The sequence below is a fragment of the Monodelphis domestica genome, chromosome 3 (genome assembly GCF_027887165.1).
Source record: "Monodelphis domestica isolate mMonDom1 chromosome 3, mMonDom1.pri, whole genome shotgun sequence".
Classification (NCBI taxonomy): Eukaryota; Metazoa; Chordata; class Mammalia; order Didelphimorphia; family Didelphidae; genus Monodelphis; species Monodelphis domestica.
This window is the reverse complement of record NC_077229.1, coordinates 446,252,402-446,277,306: the sequence shown is the minus strand read 5'-3', so window position 1 is coordinate 446,277,306 and position 24,905 is coordinate 446,252,402. Positions and strand designations below refer to the sequence as shown.

The 24,905-nt window shown below is 36.6% G+C and overlaps 1 protein-coding gene across 4 annotated transcripts in view; it reads left to right on the top strand.

The window, feature by feature from the left end:
• The window catches only part of FYB1 (FYN binding protein 1), a 222,865-nt gene that overhangs the window by 141,851 nt on the left and 56,109 nt on the right, over window positions 1-24,905 (top strand). For all 4 annotated transcript variants that reach the window (XM_007487422.3, XM_007487427.2, XM_007487421.2 and 1 more), the window contains 5 exons: window positions 10,308-10,482; window positions 20,310-20,359; window positions 21,634-21,653; window positions 22,195-22,229; window positions 23,524-23,644. In XM_007487422.3, coding sequence (XP_007487484.2) covers window positions 10,308-10,482; window positions 20,310-20,359; window positions 21,634-21,653; window positions 22,195-22,229; window positions 23,524-23,644 — 401 coding nt within the window. The remainder of the gene's footprint in view (window positions 1-10,307; window positions 10,483-20,309; window positions 20,360-21,633; window positions 21,654-22,194; window positions 22,230-23,523; window positions 23,645-24,905) is intronic.

Sequence of the window (24,905 nt, the reverse complement as noted above, 5' to 3'; positions counted from 1 at the left end):
TATTTCAGTGATCTTTGATGCTACTACTGTACTTCTTCTGGGGCACCACATACTCCACCTTATAAATAAGGTGGTGAACTTAAGGCACATGTGTGTTCTGATTGCTCCACCTACTGGCTGTTCCCTCTGTATCCCCCTTTCTCAGAACTCCCAATTCCCTGAGACATGACACTATTGAAATTAGGTCATTTAATCACCTTACAAGAGCCTCTAACTATTCAAATGAAAGAAAGCATCAATCGACATTGTCTTATTTTGAGAAATTGCCCCAGCACCCCAAGCAATCAACAGCCAGCAAGACCCTCCACCAGCCAAAAGATTACCACTTGCTGAAGGCTCCGATAGGATTTTTTAGCAATAAAGAATTTTTAAATTTAAAGTATCTTCATTTCTTAGACTATTGCACTATTGCACACTCAATAGAGTATAAACATAATTTTTCTATGTACTGGGAAACCAAAAGATTCATATGACTCACTTCACTGTGAGATTCACTTTATTTTGGCAATCTGGAACAAAATCTGTATTATCTCCAAGGTGAGATTATTTTGATTATTTGTATTTGATTATTTTGACTGCTTGGTCATCATTTGCATTGAGAAGCAGCTTGTGCTAGCCTGGGAGTCAGAAAGATTCCCACCTGTGGCACATACTAGCCATGTGTGGTCCTAGGCAAGTGGTCATCTCAGGACTTGACAGCTAAGACTCCACACTGCAGAACAGATAAATTGCTAGAGAGTTTCATCACAAGAAGTTCTCTGTGCTATGAAATAGCAGCTTTGTAGGTTCAGAGCTGAAAGTGGCCTTTTTTGTTGTTCATTCATTTCAGTCGTGGCTCACTCTTCAGGACCCCATTTGGAGTTTTCTTGGCAGAGATACTAGAGTGGATTGCCATTTCCTTCTCCAGCTCATTAAAGATGAAGAAACTGAAGCCAACAGGGTTAAGTGACTGGCCCAGGATTGCACAGCTAGCAAGTGTCCGAGGCCAAATATGAACTCGGGAAGAAAGACGAATCTTCCTGACTCCAGTCCTAGCACTCTATCCACTGTGCCCCCTTAGACATTATCAAGTCTAACCCCCTCATTTAAAGATAAAAAAAGCAAAAAGAGGTTAAATTTCACTCTAACATGATAATAGTAGGAATTATAGGTAGGATTTAAGTTCAGGTCTTCCTGATTGATGTCCAAAGCCCTGTCTGCATTAGCATATGTCTCCCTTTGATCCAGTCCTCCCCACAACAATATCTATAATATTATTATATCCATTGTTGATATTGTTCACTCATTTTTGACTTCTATACTGTCTCACTTTATATACGTCCTCCCAAATTTTTCTGAATTCTTTTGGCATTTGTTATGGTGCAACAACTACCCGTTACATTCATGTACCACATCTTCATTTTTTTATTAAAAATTTTTAATTTGCCAAGCATATCCACCCCCTTCTACTTTCCCTATAGAAAAAAAAAAGGAAGAAAAGAAGACGCTTGTAACAAATAAGTATAGTCAAACAAAACAAAGTTCCTATTGGCCATATCCAAAAATGTGTGTCTCTTTCCATCACCTCTGTCAGGAGATGGCCAATATACTTTATTCTTCATCATGAGTCCTCTGGAATCAAGACTGATCAGACTGGTTTAAGTATTCATATTACAGTGTAAATCGTTCTGCTAACTTCATTCTGCTTTGAACCATAAATTGCCCAGCCATTTTTCAAGCGTTGGATAACAATTTTGTTTGCTAACTCTACCTTTCTAAAGCCTAAATTCATTATGATTTATTCAATACCCACCCTCTTCCTAGTTTCCCTATTTCTATTAATAACCATGCTCTTAGCCACCCAGGGTCATAACCTTATTTTCAATGTTGACTTCTTTCCTTCCCTCATTTTCTCACACGCAATTATCTGATAACTCCTGTCAAGTCTTAGCTTTTAATAGCTGTCAAATCTATACTAACCTTTCTTTTATTTCCCCAAGTAAGTAGCTGTGCTGATTTTTCTTATTAATTGTATCAATTAGAGTCTTTTTTAAATGAAAAGTACAGTTCTTTTCATTATGTATAGATATAGTCCACAACTGCTACATATCTCCCAAACAATGTCCATTTACAATATACCTCTCTTACCAGAAACCACTCAACCAACAACCTTGACTTTCTGGAACATAGTCAAGAAGTCCAACCATAAGAAAAGCAAAGTCTTCCAGGCAGCTAAAATAAATGTCATAAAGTCCATGCACCAAATTTTATGTATCCATGAGTTCAAATATTCTTGTTTTAGACATAGTTTTAAAAGATTTATTTATCTAATATCTATTTCCATAATAGAGAAGCAGCAGCAAATTAGAAGGCTGGGGAAGTAGTCTGTGTTCCAGAGAGTTGAAATAATATAATCAGTGACAGTGTAATAAGTGAGGAATTACTATAATAAAGATTAAATTATTGTTATCCATCAATTGCACTATACCTAGACCACATGTTAAGTGAAGATGAATTATTCTTCTAAATGTGTCAGTTGCATCTGAGGCCAACATTTCAAACTACACTCTTTTTAAGTATACTATTATTGATATATTTTGCTTTTATATTACCTAAATCTCCCCTGGCATCCTTCCTCTCCCCACCCTTTCCATCTCCCACTCCATCTTAGAGAGCCATCTTTTTTTTTTTAAGAGAAAAAAATCAGCAAAACATCAATAATATATGGTGTTCCACACTTGAGGCTCATTCCTCCTCTCTTCCAACTCCACAAGGGAGTAAGGAAACATTATCTTCTCATACCTCTTTATTTGGGATCAGGAGTGTTATTTGTGACTGAATCATTCAGTTTTGAATTAAACTCCTGTTCTTAATCTGAACATGGTTCTATTTATTGGATCAGTCTTTTCTCTCCATTTGGGGGTGATGGAGGAATCAGAGGTGGATAAGAAAATCAGAACCACTAGGGGGTCTCTGAAATAGAGAGTTCCTTTCCTGGTCTCCAGGGAGAAAAGGACTTGGTTTTCAGTTGATGTCAGATTAATGAATAAGATCTGGGGAGGGGAAAAGAGGCAAGAGTGTGGTCTAAGATATGATCTGGGATTTGAAGCCTATTTTACTGAGAGAGTAAATAGGATGCCTAGCTAAATCAAACAGTATTTCACTAAGGTTAGTGTGAAAGTGTACAAGGGAGGTTGTAGCTACAATTCAAAGCAGAGAAAAAGTCAGCATAGACTCAAGGACACTGCCAAGGACATAGTCAAAGACACTGCGAAGGCTTTGGTGTGATGATAGTTTTTGGTTTGGTTTGGTTTGGTTTGATTTTCCTGAAAAATTAGTCAGGGCTCTAGTTAGTCAAGTAGGGATCCAGACCTCAACCTTGACACAAGACTTTCCTCATTGGTGGAGAAAGTGGTTACTCAGTACTTCCTGCCTACATGAAGAGAGGAGTTCATAAGAGCTCAGGAGGGGAGAGATTCTATTTTCTGTTTTTCATCTGAGGATGTACAGTTCCGTGGGTCCTCTAAACATCTGCTTCTTCTCTAAGACTTTTCTCTTCCTCCCAGAACCTCCCCCTGAAGAGAACCTGGAACCATTTCCAAGTGGAAACCACTAATGGAACATTAAGGAAGTATTCTCTCTACCAAAAAGAAGAGTCTGAGGCAGATACCTTGAGTATGGGTTGCATAAATAACCTCAGTGTCTCACACATTAAGAGTTTAATAGATGCTTATAGATTGATTATTCTGCCTCTTATGCTGATTATCTGTGTGATCTTGGGCAAGTCACTTAACCTCCCTGGGTCTGAATAAAATGAAAAGGTTGAAGTAGATGATCCCTGTAGTCTCTTCTAGTGAAGTTAATGATCAATTGGTTGATAATGCCATAGTGAAAACATGTCTCTTTTGTCTCCACCCAGCAAAGTAAAAAAGGGATGTCTCTTTTTAGACTTTGACTTGGGAACTGAAACCTCAGATTTTATTCCTATTTTACATCCCATCCCATTTCTAATAGATGAGCTTCAGCACACACTACACTCAGCTCCTTGGAAGACAAAAATCAGTTTGAGTGGAAAGAGTGTTAACCTCAAGTTACTGTGAGAAGCCAGATATGTCCCTGTCCCTGGTCAATTCCAGACTCCCTCAAGCTACTCGAATCCCAGGAACAGTGCTACATTCTTTTGCTTAGGATGTCTAAAAGAGTTAAATATTAAATATTGATTGCTTACCTGATTCCATATCTAGAACCTCCTGATCTCCCTCCCCTGTTAGCTTCTCTCCCACCTCCTAAACCTCTAGCCTTAACTCCATAGGATCTCTTGCTCTCTCTCAGTAGTATTCATGGCTGCTGACTCTAACTTCCTTTCTTTTTTAGCTCTTCCATGTCAAACCCTTTCATTATTTTTCCTTAGGTTCTTTTCTTTTTGACCTCTCCCATCAGCCTCTGCCTAAACTCTAATGCATTTTCCTATGGTTGTATACTGTAAGGATAATTTAATTTTAAAGTTCACAATACTATCTCCATTTCCCTATTTCTGGGTATCTGGCCACAGTCCTAAAACCCACATTTACAACAAAATGCATAAGTGAACCTTCCTCTTTGTGTAGCATTGCTAACCACTGACCTAATTCTGTTCTCCAAAAAGAATCTATGCATGCTCATGATGGTTGTCAGGAAAGTGCCATGGTTCTCAGGAAGTAAAAGACCAGGCATCCCCCAGGTCAGCTCTCTCTGATCTTCTTAGATGAGGGTTTCTTAGCTTCTTTTGTTTCATAGACCTCTGACAGTCCAGTGAGACCTATGGACCCTTTCTAACAATGAAGTTTTAAAAGATCTAAAATAAAATACATGAGGTTGCAAAGGAAACCAAGGGTTTCTTTAAAAAAATGCAATTATTTTGCCATCTAAATTCAAGGACCCTCTAAAATCTCTCTGAGCCCACGTACTCCAGGCTAAGAATCCCTGCGTTAGACTCAAGGGTGCTATTGGTGTGGATTTACCCAATTGTCAGAATAACTCTAAGCTTCTGCCTACCAGAAACATGGCTCCCTTTCCCAACAAACTATATTTAACTGGGCTATAGTCATTGATTCTGGCCTAATGGAGCTGTTACATTTTTTTGCTTTGGATCAATAAAAGGGTTAAATAACAAATATCAGTAATATTTAATGTGTAACAAATAAGAGGATGTTTTATCAAAAGCTAACTTTACATAGATATTTTGGAATAGCCATTTTCTCCTCAATATCTTTTTAAAAATTATATCAGACTGGAAAATACAGATTTTAAAAACTGGAACTAGCTTCCCAGAACACTTCTTTGTGCATGAAGTTATATCAATTCATATGTTTCATAATTTCATTTTATCAACTCTCTAACTTTGTCTTCTATTTTTTAAAATTCTCCTTTGGTAATTTAATATCGATTCTTTTCAGAAGGGGTTGCACTGTGGCTCTTGAGTTAGAAGACATAACTAGTTTAAAATTTCAGTTTTCACACTTGGCATTAAACTTTCCTAAGCCTCAGTTTCTTCATCTGTAAAATGAGAATAATATAATTTGCACCACTTCATAGTATTGTTGTGATATGTCTTTCATGGTATAGGAATGTGAATTGCTACTATTATTAAGCCCTTCTTTATATTCCCTCCAAAAACAGTATCTTCTTTCTGTAGAATAATAGAGCGACCAACTATCATATTATCCAACACTGTAATACAGACTGAGTTTTCAGAACAAATACTATTGTGTTTAACTGAAAGTACTAGGTGTTCTCATAAAGAAAAAAAAAGACTGATATTTTCATCTGATATTTTTGCATAAGCCCACATATTTTTAACACTGTTGAATGTGATCAAATAGTTTGCCAGGGTAAATCAGTTTCACTCTTAATTGTAATTCTAAAAAAGGCTTTAGTGTACAAACTGCCCTGCTTAATGAGAGAAGGAGCATTTAAATAAGAGTCTATCTAACCAATTTTTTTGGCATCTCATTAAGACTTCAAATATTCTTTTGACAATTTTCCAAAATTGGGCTAAAAAGAAGATTTAGTTTACAATGGAATTGGGGAAAATAAAGAGTAGAGTGATCCAAAAGCAGAATAAAATGGCATTTTCTGGGTGGAAAAAGGGTAGCAAGTTCCTCCAGGATTTCATGCTTGTCTGGGTCAGTCTTACTTGACATTTTGATAACTGATCTGGAAGAAGGGCATAAAATGAAGTTTTCACTTTTTCTTTTTTTTTTAAAACCCATAACTTCTAAGGCAGAAAAGGAATAAGGGCTAAGCAATCCGGTTAACCAACTTGCCCAGAGGCACACAGCTAGGAAGTCTCTGAAGCCAAATTTGAACCTACAACCTACGACCTCCTATTTTTCTACTTCTGGCTAGACTCTATTCCCTGAGCCACCTAGCTGCCCCTAACATTTTCTTATAAGAAGTTTTTGAGTTATAAAATGTTAGCTGATGGAGAAAATGATAAGAAAATCTCACAAAGTAGCACCAGGAGAATATTATACCCAGTAACAATAATATTCTACAGTGAACAGCTGTAAATGACATTATTATTATTATTATCAGCAATGCAAGGATTCAAGACAACTCCAAGGGATTCATGATTAAAAAAAAATGCTATCACCTTAGAAGGAATTAATAGAGTCTGAATACAGATCAAAGCATACATTTTTCACTTCATTTCCTTTATGAGTTTTTTCTTGCATATTAAAAATGATAAATATGGAAATAAAAAAAGAAAATCTCACAAACCTGTATGAGTGCAAGGAAAATGATAGATCTTCAATATGGACAAGTGTTAAATATTGAATAGATAGAGGATAAGGGGAAGATCATTTCTTATAAAAGGACACTCTTTGAGAAACTATAGCTTTCTGTTGAGACCAGAAAGGTCAATAATATGCTAAGAATTTTCAAAAAAGGACATTAAAAAAAAACCCTTACCTTCCATCTTAGAATCAATGCTGTGTATTGTAGGCAATGAAGGTTAAGTGAGTGGCCCAAGGTCACACAGCTAGGAAATATCTGAGGTCAGATTTGAACCTAGGGCCTCCCATCTCTAGGCCTGACTCTCAATTCACTGAGCTACCCAGCTTCTCCCCAAAAGAACATTTTTTAACAAAGAAAGCATTATCTTAAAAGTGAATAAAACTTTAATCTGTCTTTGCTTTTATTCCTACATGTGGTCTGGTTAATGCACATCAAGAAAGGCATAAACAACTGCAAAGGTCCAAAGAAGGATGACTAAAATTAACACAAGGTTGATGAAGCTTCATAAAATAATAGGCTAAAAAAAAGTAACTTCATAGAAAGAGAAGCTGAGGGGGAAAATTATCTAAGTTCACAAAATGATATAATATACCAGATAAGAAAAATTTTGTTCTAATGCAATGTTAGAATGAAGATTGAATCACAAAAAATAGTATCTTTAGAATAATGATTTAATAAAAAACATTTATTAAGCACCTTCTATGCTAGCCACTGGCAATAAACATGCAAAAGCAAGACAATCCCTAGACTCAAGGAGTTTAGTCACTATTGGGCTGTAGAAAGAATGGAAAAGGAGAAATGCCATGTTATAGATAAAACAAAAACCAAATACAGATTATATACAAAGTCAGTACAAAGAGATTGAGGTGAGGCAAGAACAACCTGGATAACCTGATCTGAGCCTTGAAGGGACCTAGAAGTTCCAGGAGGTAGAGGTGAAGAGAGATGAAATTCTGGACTTTGCAGGGAGAGTAGATTGGGTAATGATATGGAGGCAGAAAATCCAAGATTGTGTACATACAAAGCTGTAGTAAGGAAGAATAATTGTAATCAACCTAGAAAGATAAGTTGGAGCCAGATTTTACAGGGTTTGCATTTTATCAAAAAGGCTTTGGGAAATCATTGAAACGTCTTCAGTGCCTGGAACTGATATAGTCAGAATGATAAGATCTGAACTCTGCTTTAGAAAAAACCACTTTGGTAGCTGCGTGGGTGGTTGGGTTGGAGTGAAGAAAGACTGGATTTAGTGGAAACAATCTGCTACATGGACATTGCCATAGTCCAGTAGAGAAATGATGAGGGCTAAAACTGGGTGGAGAGAAAAGAAAGGGTAGGAGAGATATTAGGAAGGTAGAATTGACCAGAAGGCAGTTCATTAGATCTGTGAAGTGAAGGAGAGTAAAGAGTGGATTATAACTCAGAGTTGCAAACCTGAGTGGCTAGAGAAATGGTGGTGCCCTTACCAGAAATAGGAAAGGTAGGGAGGAAGGACAGCTTTTGGGAAAAGCAGAAATTGAAGATGCTATCCTGGAGCTTAGAAGAGATGAGAGTTGGAGATACAGATTTAGGTGATAAAACTAAGGGGAGATGATGACATCACTGAGAGAATATATAGATTGAGAAAAAGAAGAAAGCTCTGTACAGAACTCTGGAGTAGTAAGTACATGGGAGCAAGATTAACCAAACAAGTAGGAAGGCAACCACTACTGAACAGTACCATGAAAAAAAAATTGAAAAAGAAAAGAGAGGTTCTAGAAGAAGTCAGTGTCAAATGCTACAAAGGTCAAAAATGATGAAGACTGAGAAAAAGTCATTGGATTTGGCATTAAAGAGATCATTGGCAACCTTGAGTGGTAGATTTGGAAGTCCAGTTTCAAGGGATTAAGAAATCAGTTTGAGAAGAGAAAGTACAGACAAGAACAGCTTTTTTATAGGCTTTTTTTTTTTAAAAATAATTTATAGATGGGAAAGAAAAGAGAGATTGGCTTGAAGATGTGGTTGAATCAAGTAAAAGTTTGTAAAGGCTGGGAACATATTTGTAGTCAAGGAGCCAATAAAAGGAGGAAATTAGGAGGAGGATTACAGAAGGAAAGAAGGTGATTTTACAGGCATAGGCAGAGGAATTGATGTAGGTGAGCAGGACCACTTTATCTTCTGAGACTGAGCAAAGGAGAAGAAAATGTAGAGTGAAGTGGTGTGGATTCAGGGCTGATATGAAATATGAGATTGAGCAGGAGAGGCAGGTTCTGAAGAACAGCCTTACTTTTCTAACTGAAATAAGTAGTGTAGGTGACTTGAGGAAAGAAGAGAGTTTGAATAGCTACTTTGAAGAATATGAAGGCATTAATAAGGAAGTAGCAAAAGAATTGTCATGCAGCAGCAAGGGGGCAATTGTGATTGGATAATCTAAATTTATGGTAGACTCAGTCAACCCATTTGTGTGACTCCTTCCAGAGGTGTTTTGTACCACTTGGGCAAAGTCTGGATTACTCCATGCTGGGAGTGACCTAGGGCTGGAATTTGGAAGGGGCTAAGCAGCAATAATACAAAAGGGAAAGGAATTCACCTTAAGGATTCAAATTTGTTCAAGGAAGAAAATTGAGGCTAAAGCAGAGGTCATGGCCTAGGAAACCAGGAATGGACAAAAGGTTGCTCCCAGGATTAAGATTAAATATAGGATGGGGAGGGAGAGAGGGAGAGAAAGAGGGAGGGGGAGAGAGAGAGACAGAGACAGAGACAGAGACAGAGAGACAGAGAGAGACAGAGAAGGAGATAGACAGAGAAAGAGAGAGAGATGAAGGGACAGAAGGCTATGGTCAGGTAGAAGAAATTCATGTATGGATTGTGGAAGTGAAACTCTTGTGTGTGGAAAAAAATGAAGGGTAAGGCCATCTCTTTGTGTCTGAAGTAAAGCTGCAGATCATGAGATCATGGGAGTAGAAGAGTATGCTAAACTAGGAAGCAGGAGTACATGAGACAAAGTCAAAAATAGTGATAACGTTTGTCAAGTTCACATTAAAAATACTTTTTTCACATTAAAAAGTAACCAAGGGGGCAGCTAGGCAGCTCAGTGAATTGAGAACCAGACCTAGAGATGGGAAGTCCTGAGTTCAAATCTGAGCTCAGATACTTCCTACTTATATGACCCTGAGAAAGTCACTTAACCCCCATTGCCTAGCCCTTTCTGTTCTTTTGCCTTAGAACTATATGTGTGTATCTTATGTGTATATATATTATGTGTATACGTATATGTATGTATATGTATGTATATAGATATTTTTTTTCTAAGATAGAAGGTAAAAGTTTAAAAGAAAAAGTAACCAGTCCTCATGAGTCAGTATAATACAGGGGAAATGCTGGATTTGGAGTCTTGGTTCAAATCCCAGCTCTGCCACTTGACACCTGTGTAATCTTTACTTAACCTTTGTATCATCATTGGTATTAATGATATTAGACCAGATGGAATTATTTGTAAATTCTCTTCTTGACCAAAATCTATGATCTTATGTTTTGCAGACCTCTCTTAACTATTTGTATTTGCATTTCAGCTCCAAGCAAAGGAACAGCACCTTACTCTGGGGCCACATCACCACCACCACCACCACCTCCACCAGCACATCCTACCACTCAACCAGTCGCCCCAGTCCCTCCAGTCCCTTACCCAACACAACCTCCAGTTCCAAGTCTACCTCCTAGAAATATCAAAATTCCTCCTGATCCAAAGTAAGTAATAAATACATCCACCTAGTGCTTTGAGTAAACCCAAAAAGTGTGGCATAGCTTTCTAGGGGTAGATACCATCCATTGAAAATGTAGATTTCCTAGACCTTTAGAATGGTTGACTTCATTGAAAACTTTCATTTGCGTCTCTGGTATGATCTTTGGTCTCCAAGAGATCATTTTTAGAATAGATTAGATTTGCATGAACATCAGTTTTCTCTTCATCAGACACCAATGATAGAGCAGGATAATTAGGTTGAAAGGAAGGCAACAGAAGAACTGGAGCAGAGGGCAAATTAAGAAAGGAAAATTTAGTCAATAGAAAACAATGGAACACTTCAAGAATAGCGATGATACATAGGAGAGTACAAAGGAAAAGTCCTGCCCACATAGTATAAGAAATTTGAAGAGGGAGAGTCCCCCTTCACCTGGAAGAATCAGCGGAAGTCTTTATGGAAGAAGTAATATCTGAGTTGAGACTTTAAAGGAAAGCAAGTGCTTCATCAAGACAAGTAGGTGGTGCAGTAGATAAGAGTGCTGGCCCTAAATTCAGGAAGACTGAGCTTCCTGAGTTCAAATCTGGCCTCAGACACTTACTGGCTCCGTGACTCTGGGCAAATCACTTAACCATGCTGGCCTCAGTTTCCTCATCTGTAAAATGAACTGGAGAAAGAAATAGTAAACTACTTCAGTATCTTTGCCAAAAGAACCCCAAATGGCATCATGAAAGTTGGATATTAGTGAAAAAGACTAAACAACAACAAACCATCATGCTCATTTTTAAGGAAGATTTTTTGAGTAGTATTGTAGAGGATAGGTTGGATGGTGAGCATGGAGGCTTGTTAGGTGGCACTTCTAAGCAGGAAGAAATGAAAACTTGAAGTATGGTAGTGCATTAGCAGCAAAGAAGAGACTCAATGATAGGAGAGAGAGAAAGAGATTACAGATAAAAATGGCAGGACTTCACAACTGCTTAGATAAATGGGGTGAGGATGTAGGGAGAGTTAAAGTTGATTCCAAAATGTCAAGCCTGGAACATTACAAAGATGAGAGGTAGCCATTAAAATAGAGAGGTTGGGAAGAAGGGCAGGTTTAGGAAAGAGGATAAGTTTAGTTGTAGATAAGTTGAATTTGAGGTACTGATAGAATACTTAAGTAGAAATATTCAGCAGGCATATGGAATATTGATATAGAATTCTTTAGTCATGGGAGTATGGAAAAACAGATTTTCATAAAGATAATTGAAGCTGTGGGAATAGGTCATATTATTAAGAGAAATTGTACACATAGGGAGAAGGGTAAAGGTTAGAATCTTATGACATTTAAAAATATGAGCTAGTAAAAATGAGTAGAGGTAGAACCAGAACCATAAGAACGCCATACCATATTGCAGAAGCAATGAAGGGAGAATAATGAAGTGCTCTATAAGTACCACATACCACAGAAAAGTCAAGAGGATGAGAAGAGGAGGGGAGGAGGGAGGGAGGGAGGGAGAGGAGAGGAGAACAGAATGGAACAGAGGAGAGGAGAGAAAGGAAGAGGGGAGGGGAGGAGTCGGGGGAAAGACTATGGGTATTTGGACATAAGGATGTTATTAATGATCTTACTGAGAATTGCTTCAATAGAGGGGTGGGAGTGGAAACCAGGTAGAAAAGAGTTAAAGGTGATGAGAAAATGGAGGCAGTATATACAACAAATTAGTAACCTTGGGATTATATAAATCTCTAGGGTAATTGTCTCTGTTCTTTGCTATGCTCAGATCATCTCGGGAGTATTGTTTTCAGTTTTGTGACATTATAAAGCTAGAATTCACCCAGAGGGAATTAACCAAGATGGGGAGAGAATTGGAAGAAGATTAAAGGAGCAGATGAACTTGACATCATCCCTTATATGGACTCGTGGACAAAAGAGTTATATGGGCTAGAAAATATTACAGAAAAGGGAATTTAGACCTATCTGTTTGACCAAATTCAAAGACTAGTTATTGAGGAAAGGTTCCAGAGACATTCTCTAAAGACCTATTCTTGGTCTCCAGGAATCTTTCCTTAGTCCTATGCCCAGAGTAAATAAATGACTTGGAAAAAGGCATAGATGGCATATTTGTCAAATTTGCTGATGACAAACAAATTGCAACTAACTCATTGGATAACAAAGATCCCCCCCAAAAAACCTCCACAGGACAGCAAACTACTACTGCCCAAGGGCTAAATCCTACTGACACCTGTTTTTGTATAGTAAAGGAACCAAAAATGATTTTTACAATTTTAAGTACAATAAAACTATATTTTTAAATGGTTTTTACATTTATATCTAACAAATGTAAAAACCATTTTTTCACTTTAAGATCTAATAAGAACCATATTTAAAAGTATAAAAGCCATTCTTGCCCCAAGAACCATACAAAAATTGACAGAGGGCCAGATTTGGCCCCAAATCTATACCCCTGGGCTAGAATGGTGGGGGAAATACACACACACACACACACACACACACACACACACACACACACACACACACACATATATATAATTATAATATTTAATGCAATAAAATTTAATGGAGGCATGTGGATACAATTTCACAGGAAAAATGGGAGATGAAGATGTGGAGGGTTTATTGGATTGCACACCAACTGTGTAAAATGGCAGCCCTCAAAAATCCTGATATGTCTGAGGTCAGATTTAAACTGAGGAAGATGAGTCTTCCCTACTCCTGGCCAGTTGCTCTATTCACTGTACATCCAGCCATTCCTTCAGAAATTAAAACTTAGAAAAGTGGGCGAGTTGCCATAACCACGCAACTAATAGGTGTCAGAATCTCCACATAATTGGAATTAACCAGATAATTATTTTTTCCTCACCAACTCAAAACACCCATGTACTGCCACCCACAGAAACTAGAAAGTTCCATCTGTTTCTCAGTCCGTTCTGTATCCACACTGGGTTATGTTTACAGGGCTGAGTCAAATTAAACTTCCAAGATGTGACCTGTGAACACTAAACATGGTGTCAGAATGCTTTGTGGTCTGTCAGCCTCCTGGGTCTTGAGCTTCTTGCTTGACACCTCTCCTGTAGGGAACTCCCAGATAAAGAAATTGCCTCTGTCAGTCCAGAGTAGCACTTTCTCTGCAACATTGGAGCAGGAATTCTTACTCTTTTTTTGTATCATGGACCAGAGATGTGCTGGAGCCAACTCACCAACTACTTTTTGTTGTTATTGAGTCCTTTTAGTGGTGTCCAACTCTTTGTGATCTCATTTAGGCTTTTCTTCACAAAGATACTGGAGTAGTTTGCCATTTCCTTCTCCACCTAATTTTATAGCCAAGGAATCTGAGGCTAGCAGGGTTAGGTGACTTCCTTGGTGACACACAGCTAGGAAATGTCTGTGGCTGGGTTTGAACTCAGGTCTTCCTGACTAAGAACTGAACCATTTAGTGGCCCTTTATAAACTATAGTGAGCTGATAATTAATTTTTGGCATAAGCCTCAAAAATATGAAAATGGTATAATATTGGGATTAATGAATTGTCCATTGTCTGGACTTGATACTGAAAAAATTTTTCATATTTCAGATTAAACTTTAAACTATTTCATGTGTACATTTTTTTGGAGAGTCAATTGTTAAACTTTTACCACCATACCTTTGGCAGTCTTGTGCAACCTATAGACGCTTCTCTGAATGTTTTTAAATGGACAAAAATAAAATTCACAGGCTTACAAAGGAAATGAATTATTTTAAAAAAATTTAAGTTATTGAACCTTTGAGTTACTGAGACATAAAGTGTCCTGTCCAAGGTCACATAGTCAGAATGTGTCAGAGGCAGGATTTGAACCCAGATCTTCCTGCATCCCAGGAAGCTAGATGGTACGGTGGGCAGCTAAGTGGTGCAGTGGATAGAGCACTAAGCCTGGAGTTCAGAAGGTTTGAGTTCAAATCCAGACTCAGACTTTTACTAGCTGTGACATTTCCTAGCTATGGAACTAGCTATGGGCAAGTCACTTAACCCTGTTTGCCTCAGTTTCCTCATCTATTAAATAAGCTGGAGAAGGAAATTTTAAACCACTCCAGTATCTTTGCCAAGTCACAGAGAGTCAGACAAGACTGAAAATGACTAAACAACAACTTCCTGGCTCCAAAACCTGCTCTGTCCTATGTATTTTTCTGCTACCTCAGGTAGTCTTAGTATCAGGAAAAAAAATATCTAGATAGATTTTCACCTAACCCTGAAGTAAATAAGATAAGCCTTAGTCAAAATTGTAAAGTTGCCTGAAGGTCTATGGGGTGAAATCTGGTGAAAGAATACCAGAACTGGAATCAGAGGACCTAGAATTCAGTCGCAGTTCTGCCAGTTTTACTAGCTGAATGACCTTGCATGTTCTACTTTTTTGAACATCAGTTTCCTCATCTGTAAAATGGGAGTAATAATATACCCTCTTCCTTATGTTTATTATGAAAAAAAAGTGTTTTGTGACCTTAAAAGACTTTAAATGTGATTCCTTAATTGTTCTCTTTCTGTGCCTTTCTCCCATTTAATAACATGCGTTATCTGGACCTCAAGATCTCTCTACAGTCTCTCAAAACTTGTTCTTTGATAAAGGTTCTAGCTAGTGACTCTTATCAATCAGTAAGCATTTATTATGTACAGATATTCCTTCTGTTTCCCTGGGGCTAGGAGTACAGTGCCCCCACAATCTGGAACATCCACAGAAAATATTTTGGCTTTCATGGTCTTTTCACAAACTTTAACTTTTTCCTTGTTTTAACTTTAAAAAAGAAATTGTGTATCTTTATGGTATTACAAGATAAAATATGTCGATATTATATAACACTAGACATATATTTTCTGCCTTTTTGAGTTTCCAAACTTGTTCTGTGTCATCTCTGCCTTTGCATGTTATCTGCGACTACCTCAAAACTCCCCCCAAATTCTCATTCAATGTCTTATGCTGGCTCCCTCTTTATCAAAACCATCATGAGAAAAGTCATCATGTGGAAGGGATACTTGGATTTACTATGTGACAAGGACTGTGCTAGGCATAAATACCAAATTGGCAGTCTCCAACATCAATATACCTTTATTCTACTACTAATCAGGCTGTTGATTTCTAATATTAGGAGAAAAGGAAGGAATGAGCATTTATATAATACCTACTATGTGCCAGATACTGTGCTAAATGCTTTAAAAAATAAATATCCCATTTTATCCCTATGACAATACTTTTATAATCACCATTTTACAGTAGAGGAAATTGAGGCAAATTGAAGTTAATTGACTTGACCAGGATCACATAGCCAGTAAGTAAATTTAAACTTGGATCTTCCAAACTCCAAACCCAGAGGTCTCTCCCCTGTGCACACAACTCCTCTAAACAAGTTAAAATGATACAAAAGATTAAAATATTACAACTGACAGGAGTATTTGCATTTTAAATGGAATGCACAATCCTTGTATAAAACAAAGGAATGGAGTTCTAACTGGGGTGGGAAGTGTCTCAATCATCAGCAATCAAAAAAGATAGTGGGAATTTGGGGGTCATGAGATCTTCCCAGAATTCCCAAAGTCAAAACATAATGACAACTGAATACTTCTTTTAAGAAACTTGAAAACATATTTGAAAATTTAGAACATCACAAAGGGATAGTTTTTAAGACAGGTTAACATTAAATAAATTCAGGGGATTAGAAGTGGGAATATTTCAGAATGAAAATGAGAGGTAACCGAAACTAAGATGCGAAATATTATTTCTTTTTTCTCTTTCTTCTTTTCCCTTTTTTCCTCCCTCCAATTCAAGTAATGTATAAGCACCTGTTCTGTGAAGAACATTTTTCTTTCAAATGAGGAAGATACTAAGTTTAGATTACAGTCCCTGTCCTTTTAACGGTGGCAATATGCCAGTGAAACATATGTAGAGAATATACAATAATGCATCATTGATGCCTTCTACCCACTTTTGGATAGATGCAGTTGCTGGGAAGTTATTTCTTTACATCAATCCCCAATCTCCCTCATTGTAGGTTCAGCCCATCATGCTTACTTCTATCCTTTGGAGCAAGCAGAGCAAGGATAATCTCCATAAAATGTCACTTTTCCAAGCATATTGTTTCCCCATCTAGTGACCAAAAGATAATTGGGTCCTCAAGTACATATCTTTACCATAGTAGATATTTGCAGAGAAACCAAAACAGAGAACCATGGGTAGCAATATGGATCGTGCCTAAAGCAACTTCAGCATGAAGCATAGCATGGTACTTATGTGAAAGTTATGAAAGAATGATAACAAAACTAAAATTTGGTTGCTAGTTTTCTCCACTGAAAACCTCCATCCATCACTTTGTTATTGTTGTTCTGCTCTTTTTTATTTCTATTGAAAGCACTCCTTTATTTTTTTTATTTTTAAATAATTTTCCATGTTTCATGATTCATTTTCTTTCCCTCCCTTTTTATCTCCCCCCTCCCAGAGCTGGCAAGCAATTCCACTGGGTTGTACAAATGTTATTCCTTGATACCTACTTCCATATTATTCTTCTTTAGTATAGAGTGATATTTTAAAGCCCAAACCCCAAATCACATACCCATACATACATGTGATAAGTGATGTCATATGTTTTTCTTTTGCATTTCTACTCCCATAGTTCTTTCTCTCAATGTAGTTAGCATTCTTTCCCATAAGTCCTTCAGGAGTCCTGGCTTGTTGCATTGCTACTTGTAGCAAAGTCCATCTAAGTACCCCTTTAGATTTAAACATCCCATGCTGCATAACTTTGGGTAGGGAAATATGGGGGAAAGAGGAAAGTTTTTTTTAACTCTTACTTTCTGTCTTAGTATCAATTCTAAGACAGAAGAGTTACATTCAGGGTTAAGTGACTTGTCTAGGGTCACATAGCTAAGAAGTATCTGAGGCCAGATTTGAACCCATGTCCTCCAAACTCCCAGAGTAGTGCTCTATCTACAATGGTACCTAGGGGCCCTAGGAAAAAGGGCTTTTGGAAGGGATTTTGTGTGTTACCATTTATTTTTAATATATATAACATGATAAAATATGTAACATAACATAATACATATGATTATTACAAATACGTAATGCACAAATGTTCACATTAGCTCTGTCCAAAAATCTGTCTCATTTTTTCCCTCCCTCTTCCCAAGAAGGCAGGCAATATGATATAGGTTGTACATATATTATCATATAACATATCTCCATGAATTTTCTTTAGGGTAAGCAATATGTGTCTTGTTCCCAAACAGGACAAACAGGAAGCTATTTTTAATGGTTTTTAAGCATTGGCTTTTTTCAGAGATGACCCAGGCTTTTTTTACCTTGTGGATCATTCATTATATTCTCCTGCTGGTAGACAACTAGCTTTTCACTTAGATAGTAATCCTGAAGGGACTCTCCATCCTCAGTGCCCAAGGGATTCTCCATCCTGCCTATGGGGCTCTTGATCTTGATGCAGCCTCTAGGTAAGAAGAAAAAGACAAACCAAAGAGTTTGATGACCAGACAAAAAGTTCTCCGGTGGTCTCTAAAAGCAAATTCTAAAATTGTTGTTATTGTCAGTCTCTCTATGACCCCATTTGGGGTTTTCTTGGCAAAGATACTGGAGTTATTGGCCATTTCCTTTTCCATCTTATTTGATAGGTGAGGAAACTGAGGCAAACAAGGTTAAATGACTTGCCCAGCATCACACAGCTAGCAAGTGTTGGAGACCAATGTTGAACTCACAAAGATGAGTCTTCCTGATTCCAAGTTCAATGCTAGTGCTCCATCCACTGCTCCGACTAGCTGACAAAATTCTTTAGTACTCTTGATAATTCTGTAGCTGGATTTGAAATTCTGATCTTCCTGAGTCCAGGACTACTATTCCAATTTATTGTGCCACCTCACCTCTTAAATGAGTTCCTTGATTATTTAAGAGTTCCAGCTAACAATCTTCACCAGATGAAGGTACTTACTGCTGAGTAGTCAGTTGGTTGTTTTAGTCCACTTATCTTTGACAAAAGAAAACATAGTTCTCCTCTTCAGGACTGTTTACCATAGCTACAATAGATATTTCAGCCATAAGTGGACAGGTGTGACATGTCCTCAATTTTTTTCATTTTTTGTTCTTACTTTTTGTTATTTTGATATCCATTGAAGATCCAGACAGGAAATACAGGAGATTAATCAATCAATGCCTATATGCTAAGCATTTTATGCTAGATTCTGGCAATAAAGTGACAAAAATGAACCTACTTCTGCCTTCAAGGAGTTTACATTCAACTGGGATGACTTTCCCCATCATAGTTTCAATATGTCACAAATTGGCATAAGAAATTAAATGGGAATTTGGGGTCAGTTCTGGAGAGGCTACAGATGACATGCAAAGGCCTGCAAACAACACATAAAAATGTTTAGAAATTCAGAAATACGTAAAATATGAGTCATTTTATAATATCAACATATTCAATAGCATAAATATGCATACTTTCTTTTACTATAAACACACTGTAAAAGAAAAAAGACAAAATCCAGACCTTCTCTGGTACAAAGAGAGAGCCAAAACATTTTATATGGAGTTTCCAGGACCTAGGGGACATTGTGACCCTAACCTCTGAGATATTGAAGAGATACCTAGATAGATGGATAGATGGATAGATAGATAGATAGATAGATAGATAGATAGATAGATAGATAGATAGATAGATAGATAGATAGATTAGATTGGATGGATAGATAGATGGATGGATAGATGAGAGAGAGGGGGAGAGAGAGAGACAGAGACAGACAGAGAGGGAGACAGAGAGACAGAGAGGAAGAGAGAGAGAGAGAGAGACAGAGAGAGAGAGAGAGAGAGAGAGAGATTTATATTCACACATACAAAATGAATAAAAGGCAGTTTTGAGAGGGTAGAAGTACTAAGAAGTATGGTGGAGAACTGTGCCTGGGAAAGCCATCAGGAAAGAGTTGGCACTTGAGATGATATCTAAAGAAAAACAGATATTGTAAGGGCAGAGGTGAGGAGGAAGAGTGTTCTGGGCATGGGAGATAGCCTAAGCAAAGGCATGAAGATAAGAACCTGGAAGTAATGTGTAATGTGCATAGAAAAATGTTGGAGCCCAGTAGGGAAGGGCTTCAAATGCCAACTAGAGGAATTTGTATTTAATTCAAAGGATAACAGGGAGTCATTGTTGTTTCTTGAATAAAAGAGTGACATGGTAAGAATTTAGGAACAAGGATAGATTAAAAAGCATGCAAGGACAACAATTAAGAGGGTATTGCAATATTCGAGGTGAAAAAGACTGAGAGTGGATGGTTTTGATGAGTGAATAAAAGAGGGGAGAATTATAGAGGTTGGAATTTACAAGATCTGGTAGAGATGATGGTTGAGGTAGAGGAAAGAGTCAAAGGTAACTCTGAGGTTGATGACCACAATGTCTTGTTAAGATGATGATATCCTCAGGGGGAAAAAATAGGGAAAGCAGGAAAAAGGATGAGTTTAAGAGGTTCTAAGTTCTACTTTGGTCACTTTGCATTTGACATGCCCACAGAACATGCAATTAAAACTGTCCATTAGGCAGGATAAGGAAGATTTGGATCTATACTGGTGAACATAGGAAAGATACTAATGAAATCATGAATTCATTGAAGTGGCCATTATGTGTTATACAAATTTCATTCTAAGTCATATAGTTGGGAAATCAATGCTAGTTAGTAACCTATAGTGTTCCATACCCACATATGTCATATGTATATATGTACACACACATATAGATATACACACACATATATAAATTCATTTGTATAGTGAGAAGCTATTCTATTTTCATTTTTTTCCTCTTTCTTGTTTTCAGGAGTCTAACAAATGAAGAAAATTATGATGATGTTGATATGCAATCCAATGGTAAAATACATTTTTGAGTCACTATTTAATTTATATATATATAGATAGCCTAATATATAGCATAACAAGAATATAATATATATGACTTGTTATAAATGCATAAGTTATAATAAGATGCTTATCTAAGAAAAACACTGTCCCATTATCTATGTCCAAAATGTATCTCATTCTTTTTCTCCCTCTCTTACCCCTCTATCTTCCCTAAGAAGACAAATAATTTGACATAGATTGTATATGTATTATCATATAATACACATTTCCCTATTTGTCATGTGAAACAATACACAAATTGCTTACATTTGAGAAAAATTCATAGACCAAAAAAGCGAAAATGGGATGTTTCAGTCTGCATGCAGACCCAGTCTGTTCCTTCTGTGGTGACTGATATCCTTTTTCTTCATGAGTCCCTTGGAGTTGACCTGGAACCATGCCTTGTGATAATAGTTAAGTCATTCATTCACAGTTAATTATAATACAATATTGTGTTACTCTGTATAATGTTTGTCTGGTTCTGCTTGTTTTGCCTTGTATCACCTCATATAAGTCTTTCCAGGTTTTCATGATCATCTTGCTTGTCATTTCTTATTGAATAGCATTCCATTACTATCATATATCACAATTTTTTCAGCCATTCTCCAACTGATGGACATCCTTTCAGTTTTTAATATGTTATACTAACCTGGGGCTATGTCTAATCAATCACCTGGCAAATCAGAAAATGTTGTCCATCTCTTGTTACTTTTGATTCATAAAAGTAGGTTTATATCATGTAAGGTATAGAAAGAAAAAATGTCTTTTATATAGATATATTTGGACATTTCTATATATATACACACATGGATATATCTATATTATACATGTGATATTCACATAGAACTTTTAAGCTTGATAAACTTATGGACACAGGTTATCATTTTAATTAATCAGAGTAAATATGTTCCAACACATGTGCTCCACATTAGCTCACAAAATGTTGAATTTACCTGCCTTTTAAAGGAGAAAGTATCGGATCTTTTTACTTGTTGGTTTCTTTCATGGAGGTCCCTATAACTGGCTTTATGTCAATTCAAATGTTCATGAAATCATAAAATAAAGTTCTCTAACACATAGCTTGTCATGTATTTCTATTTTCTCATTCAACCATTTGCAGGCAAAATACCCAATTTCTTTAGAAAGAAGCTTGAATAGTACCAAGTTACAACTATTAGTGAAAAAAGTGACAGTTTTCTCAAAACCAAAAATTAAAACTTTGTTAATTTCTTGTTTGTTTCTAGATCTTGGAAATCCAGATGAGGTCAGTTCATTTGCTCATTTTTAAAATTACAATTTATTAATTTGTTTTTTCTTACATTAAAATATCTAGTTAACTCTCATCCTCCCTTTCCCCCATTAGAGGAGCTATTATTTTTTTAAATAAATCATTCACTTTTTTATTTATATGCTTTTAATTTTTTCTGAATAAATACAATCTTAGTTAGCAAAATGTTTAATCATTAGAATTTTGAAGTAAAGTGGTTATTTTCTCAAGTTGCTACTATCCAAAGACAGGAGACCAATGAGTAAGGGACTGAGTATTTTCCATTTTTATTTCTCTTCCAAAGAATCTCAAAGATTTAGAACTCCAACTTTTATATTCTCTTGTTGCGGAGATTAGGAGAGGCAAGATTCTTTCGGTGTTTGCTATTTCTATTCTAGCTCACGTAAAAAGTACTTTTAGCAAGGCTTTCATTCTTATGCTCCTTGTGTGAGTCACAATGTTTTTAACTCATATAACATCTGGTTTTCCCTCTCTTGAAATCAGTAAAACCTTACCACTAGCCATTTTTTTCTTATAGGATCAAGAAAGCGATGGAGAAACATATGAAGACATGTGAGAGCTATATTTTTCTATATATAATTCTTTTAAAAAAAGATTAATGGAACATCTGTGTTAGGAAACATGGAGTAACTACACTAGAAATCCAAATTGTTCAAATGACCTTCAACTCAAAATGGACTGGAGTCATGAGGGTTATAATAATCACATCAGGAATCCCTAAATACCAGGAAAGCAATGCTTCTCTAAGGAAGGGTACATTAAAAAAAAATGTGTGTGAGCTGAATGGGAGGGCATGTGGACTAGTACGTAAATCATAGACTCAGGAATCAAAAAGTCAGTATTTTTGTCATTTACTCTCTGGGAACATATCTCAATCTATTTGTGTCCAATTTTCCTCATTGGTGAATGGTTTATCTTGGAGAGATGCTATGAGAAATACCTTAAATATTTGATGTTAAATAGAAACTTACCCCTAGGGGCCACATACTGACTTAGAAATCCACAAATTAACATGATTGTATTTTTATTTATTTTATAAAACATTTCCCAATTACATTTTAATCTGATTCTGGCCCACTCTAGAGTTTTGTTGGCCACATGAGGCTTGCAGGCTTCTATAAAGAATCAAGGGACCAGCTTGCTGTGCACTGAAAAGTAAACTTTATTGATTCCCCAATGAAATTATAGGACAATAAGAAATGTTTCTTGAAAAATAATTGAATTAAAGTGGTATGTCCTCTTAAGTTATCTTAAATGTAGGTGCCCTTTTTGTTTAGTCTATTAAAGCCTGACACAAGATTTCTGGAGAAGTTAGAAAGCCTGGTCCTCGTAGCTTTCAGTCATCTATCTGTCATGAGAAAGAGAAGGAACAGTTCCTAAAGTAGCCTCAGTCTACTGGCCAAGTAGTTCTCAACCAGCATAGTAAAAAGAACCCTGGTTCTGAGTCAGAGGAATTGGCCTTCAATCCTTCCCAAACATTTCATACCAGTGTGATTTGGGATAGGTCACTTGACTTCATTGGGATTTAGTTTCCTCATCAGTAAAAGTGATGGGATCAGACAAACTGACCCCTGAAGTCCCTTCCAACTCTAGATCTGTGATCCTATATATGATTTTATTTTAAGGGAGCCTTCAACTCTGTACCTCTTTTCCGGCAGAAATCCTCCAGAAGTCACACCACCAGACTGACAGTCTTTAGTATGTAGTTGGTTGACTCCAACTTGAATTAATTTCCAGTAACCATGATGCAAATAACCTCTTCAGTTGTGGGTAGAAAAGTTTTAGCTAGTGATGGTTAGTCAATCAGTACCCATGAATGCAATACAAAAATATCTCTTATTTGCAGAGAAGCAACAAAAGAACGAGAGAAGAAGAAAGATAAAGAAGAGAAGAAAAGACTAGAGCAAGAGAAGAAAGAACAGAAAGAGAAAGAAAAAAAGGAACAAGAGATCAAGAAAAAGTTCAAAGTAAGTTCACTATTTGGTGCTTGGGAAAAAGATTTGTTTTTCACCGTAGCTTAAGTGCTTAAGCTCAACTTCTAAAGAAGTACTATAACTAAAACGGACTGATGATAATATTCTTTATCTGGCAAAGATATTTTATTTGACCAATTACATGTAATAAATTTCCACATAGCTTTTCTGAAGTTATGTGTTCCAAATTATCTTCCTGCACCCTTTCCTTCCCCCCTCACAGAGTTGACAAGCAATTCAGTCTGGGTTATACATGTATCATCATGCAAAACATATTTCCATATTGTTTATTTTTGTAAGAGAATAATAAAAAACCCCAAAAGAAAAACCCAAATAAACATAAGTGAAAATTATATGCTTTAATAATGATCACATTCTGAAAAAAGTGGCCTCAATAATCATTCTTGGTGATATATCCCTTCCTAATGTAGGCATGCTTAGATTTAAGGAAATCTGAATAGATAAAAGCATAGATGGGGTTGTGAGATACTTTACTGGAGGAAACTCCTCAATTGATAAGAACACAGATCCATCTAAGGAGATGAAACGGCAACTTTAGCATGGTAGCTTCTCCAGAAGAAGTTTTTAACAGGTTTTTAATCTGAGTGAAATAGGAAAGTCAGAATCTCCCATTGTGGGGTCTTTAACATATGCCCATATATGGGAACTCGAGTTCATCCACATCCTAAGTTCCATATTTGCTCTGAGAAGAATTAAGTAGGAGAACTGAACTGAACCATATCTCAAAATAATTTTCAAGAGCTCTGGAGTTGGAGTATAGAACTCAAGTCCCAAATCTGTGACTTTCTACCTTTGTGACCTTGAATAAGTCATTGTATCTTCATCAGCCTCAGTTTCCTCATTTGAGAAATGAAGAATATGGACAAGTTGATCTCTAAGGTTCCTTCTAGTTCAAGAGCTATGATCTCAGCAATAATATCTTGACTTTCTTTACCCAGATTCCTGAACTTAGCACTCTTCCTATGCTATGGATTCTAATAATTGTCCCCACTTCATTCTCTTTAATCTATGATTTGTCTTTCAACATTCCTGACCTAATGTTTTATTTCACCTCTGCCTTTCTCTATGTTCTTTTAACTTTCACCCCTTCTGTCTGTGTTCCTGACCTGCTCTGATATCTAATAACTGAATACTGTATTGCTTCTATAATCTTGGTTTGACCAAATAAAATAGGATGTGATGATTCAAACTGAAAACTAGATCTTCATTTTACCACAAAACTCACCACAGATAC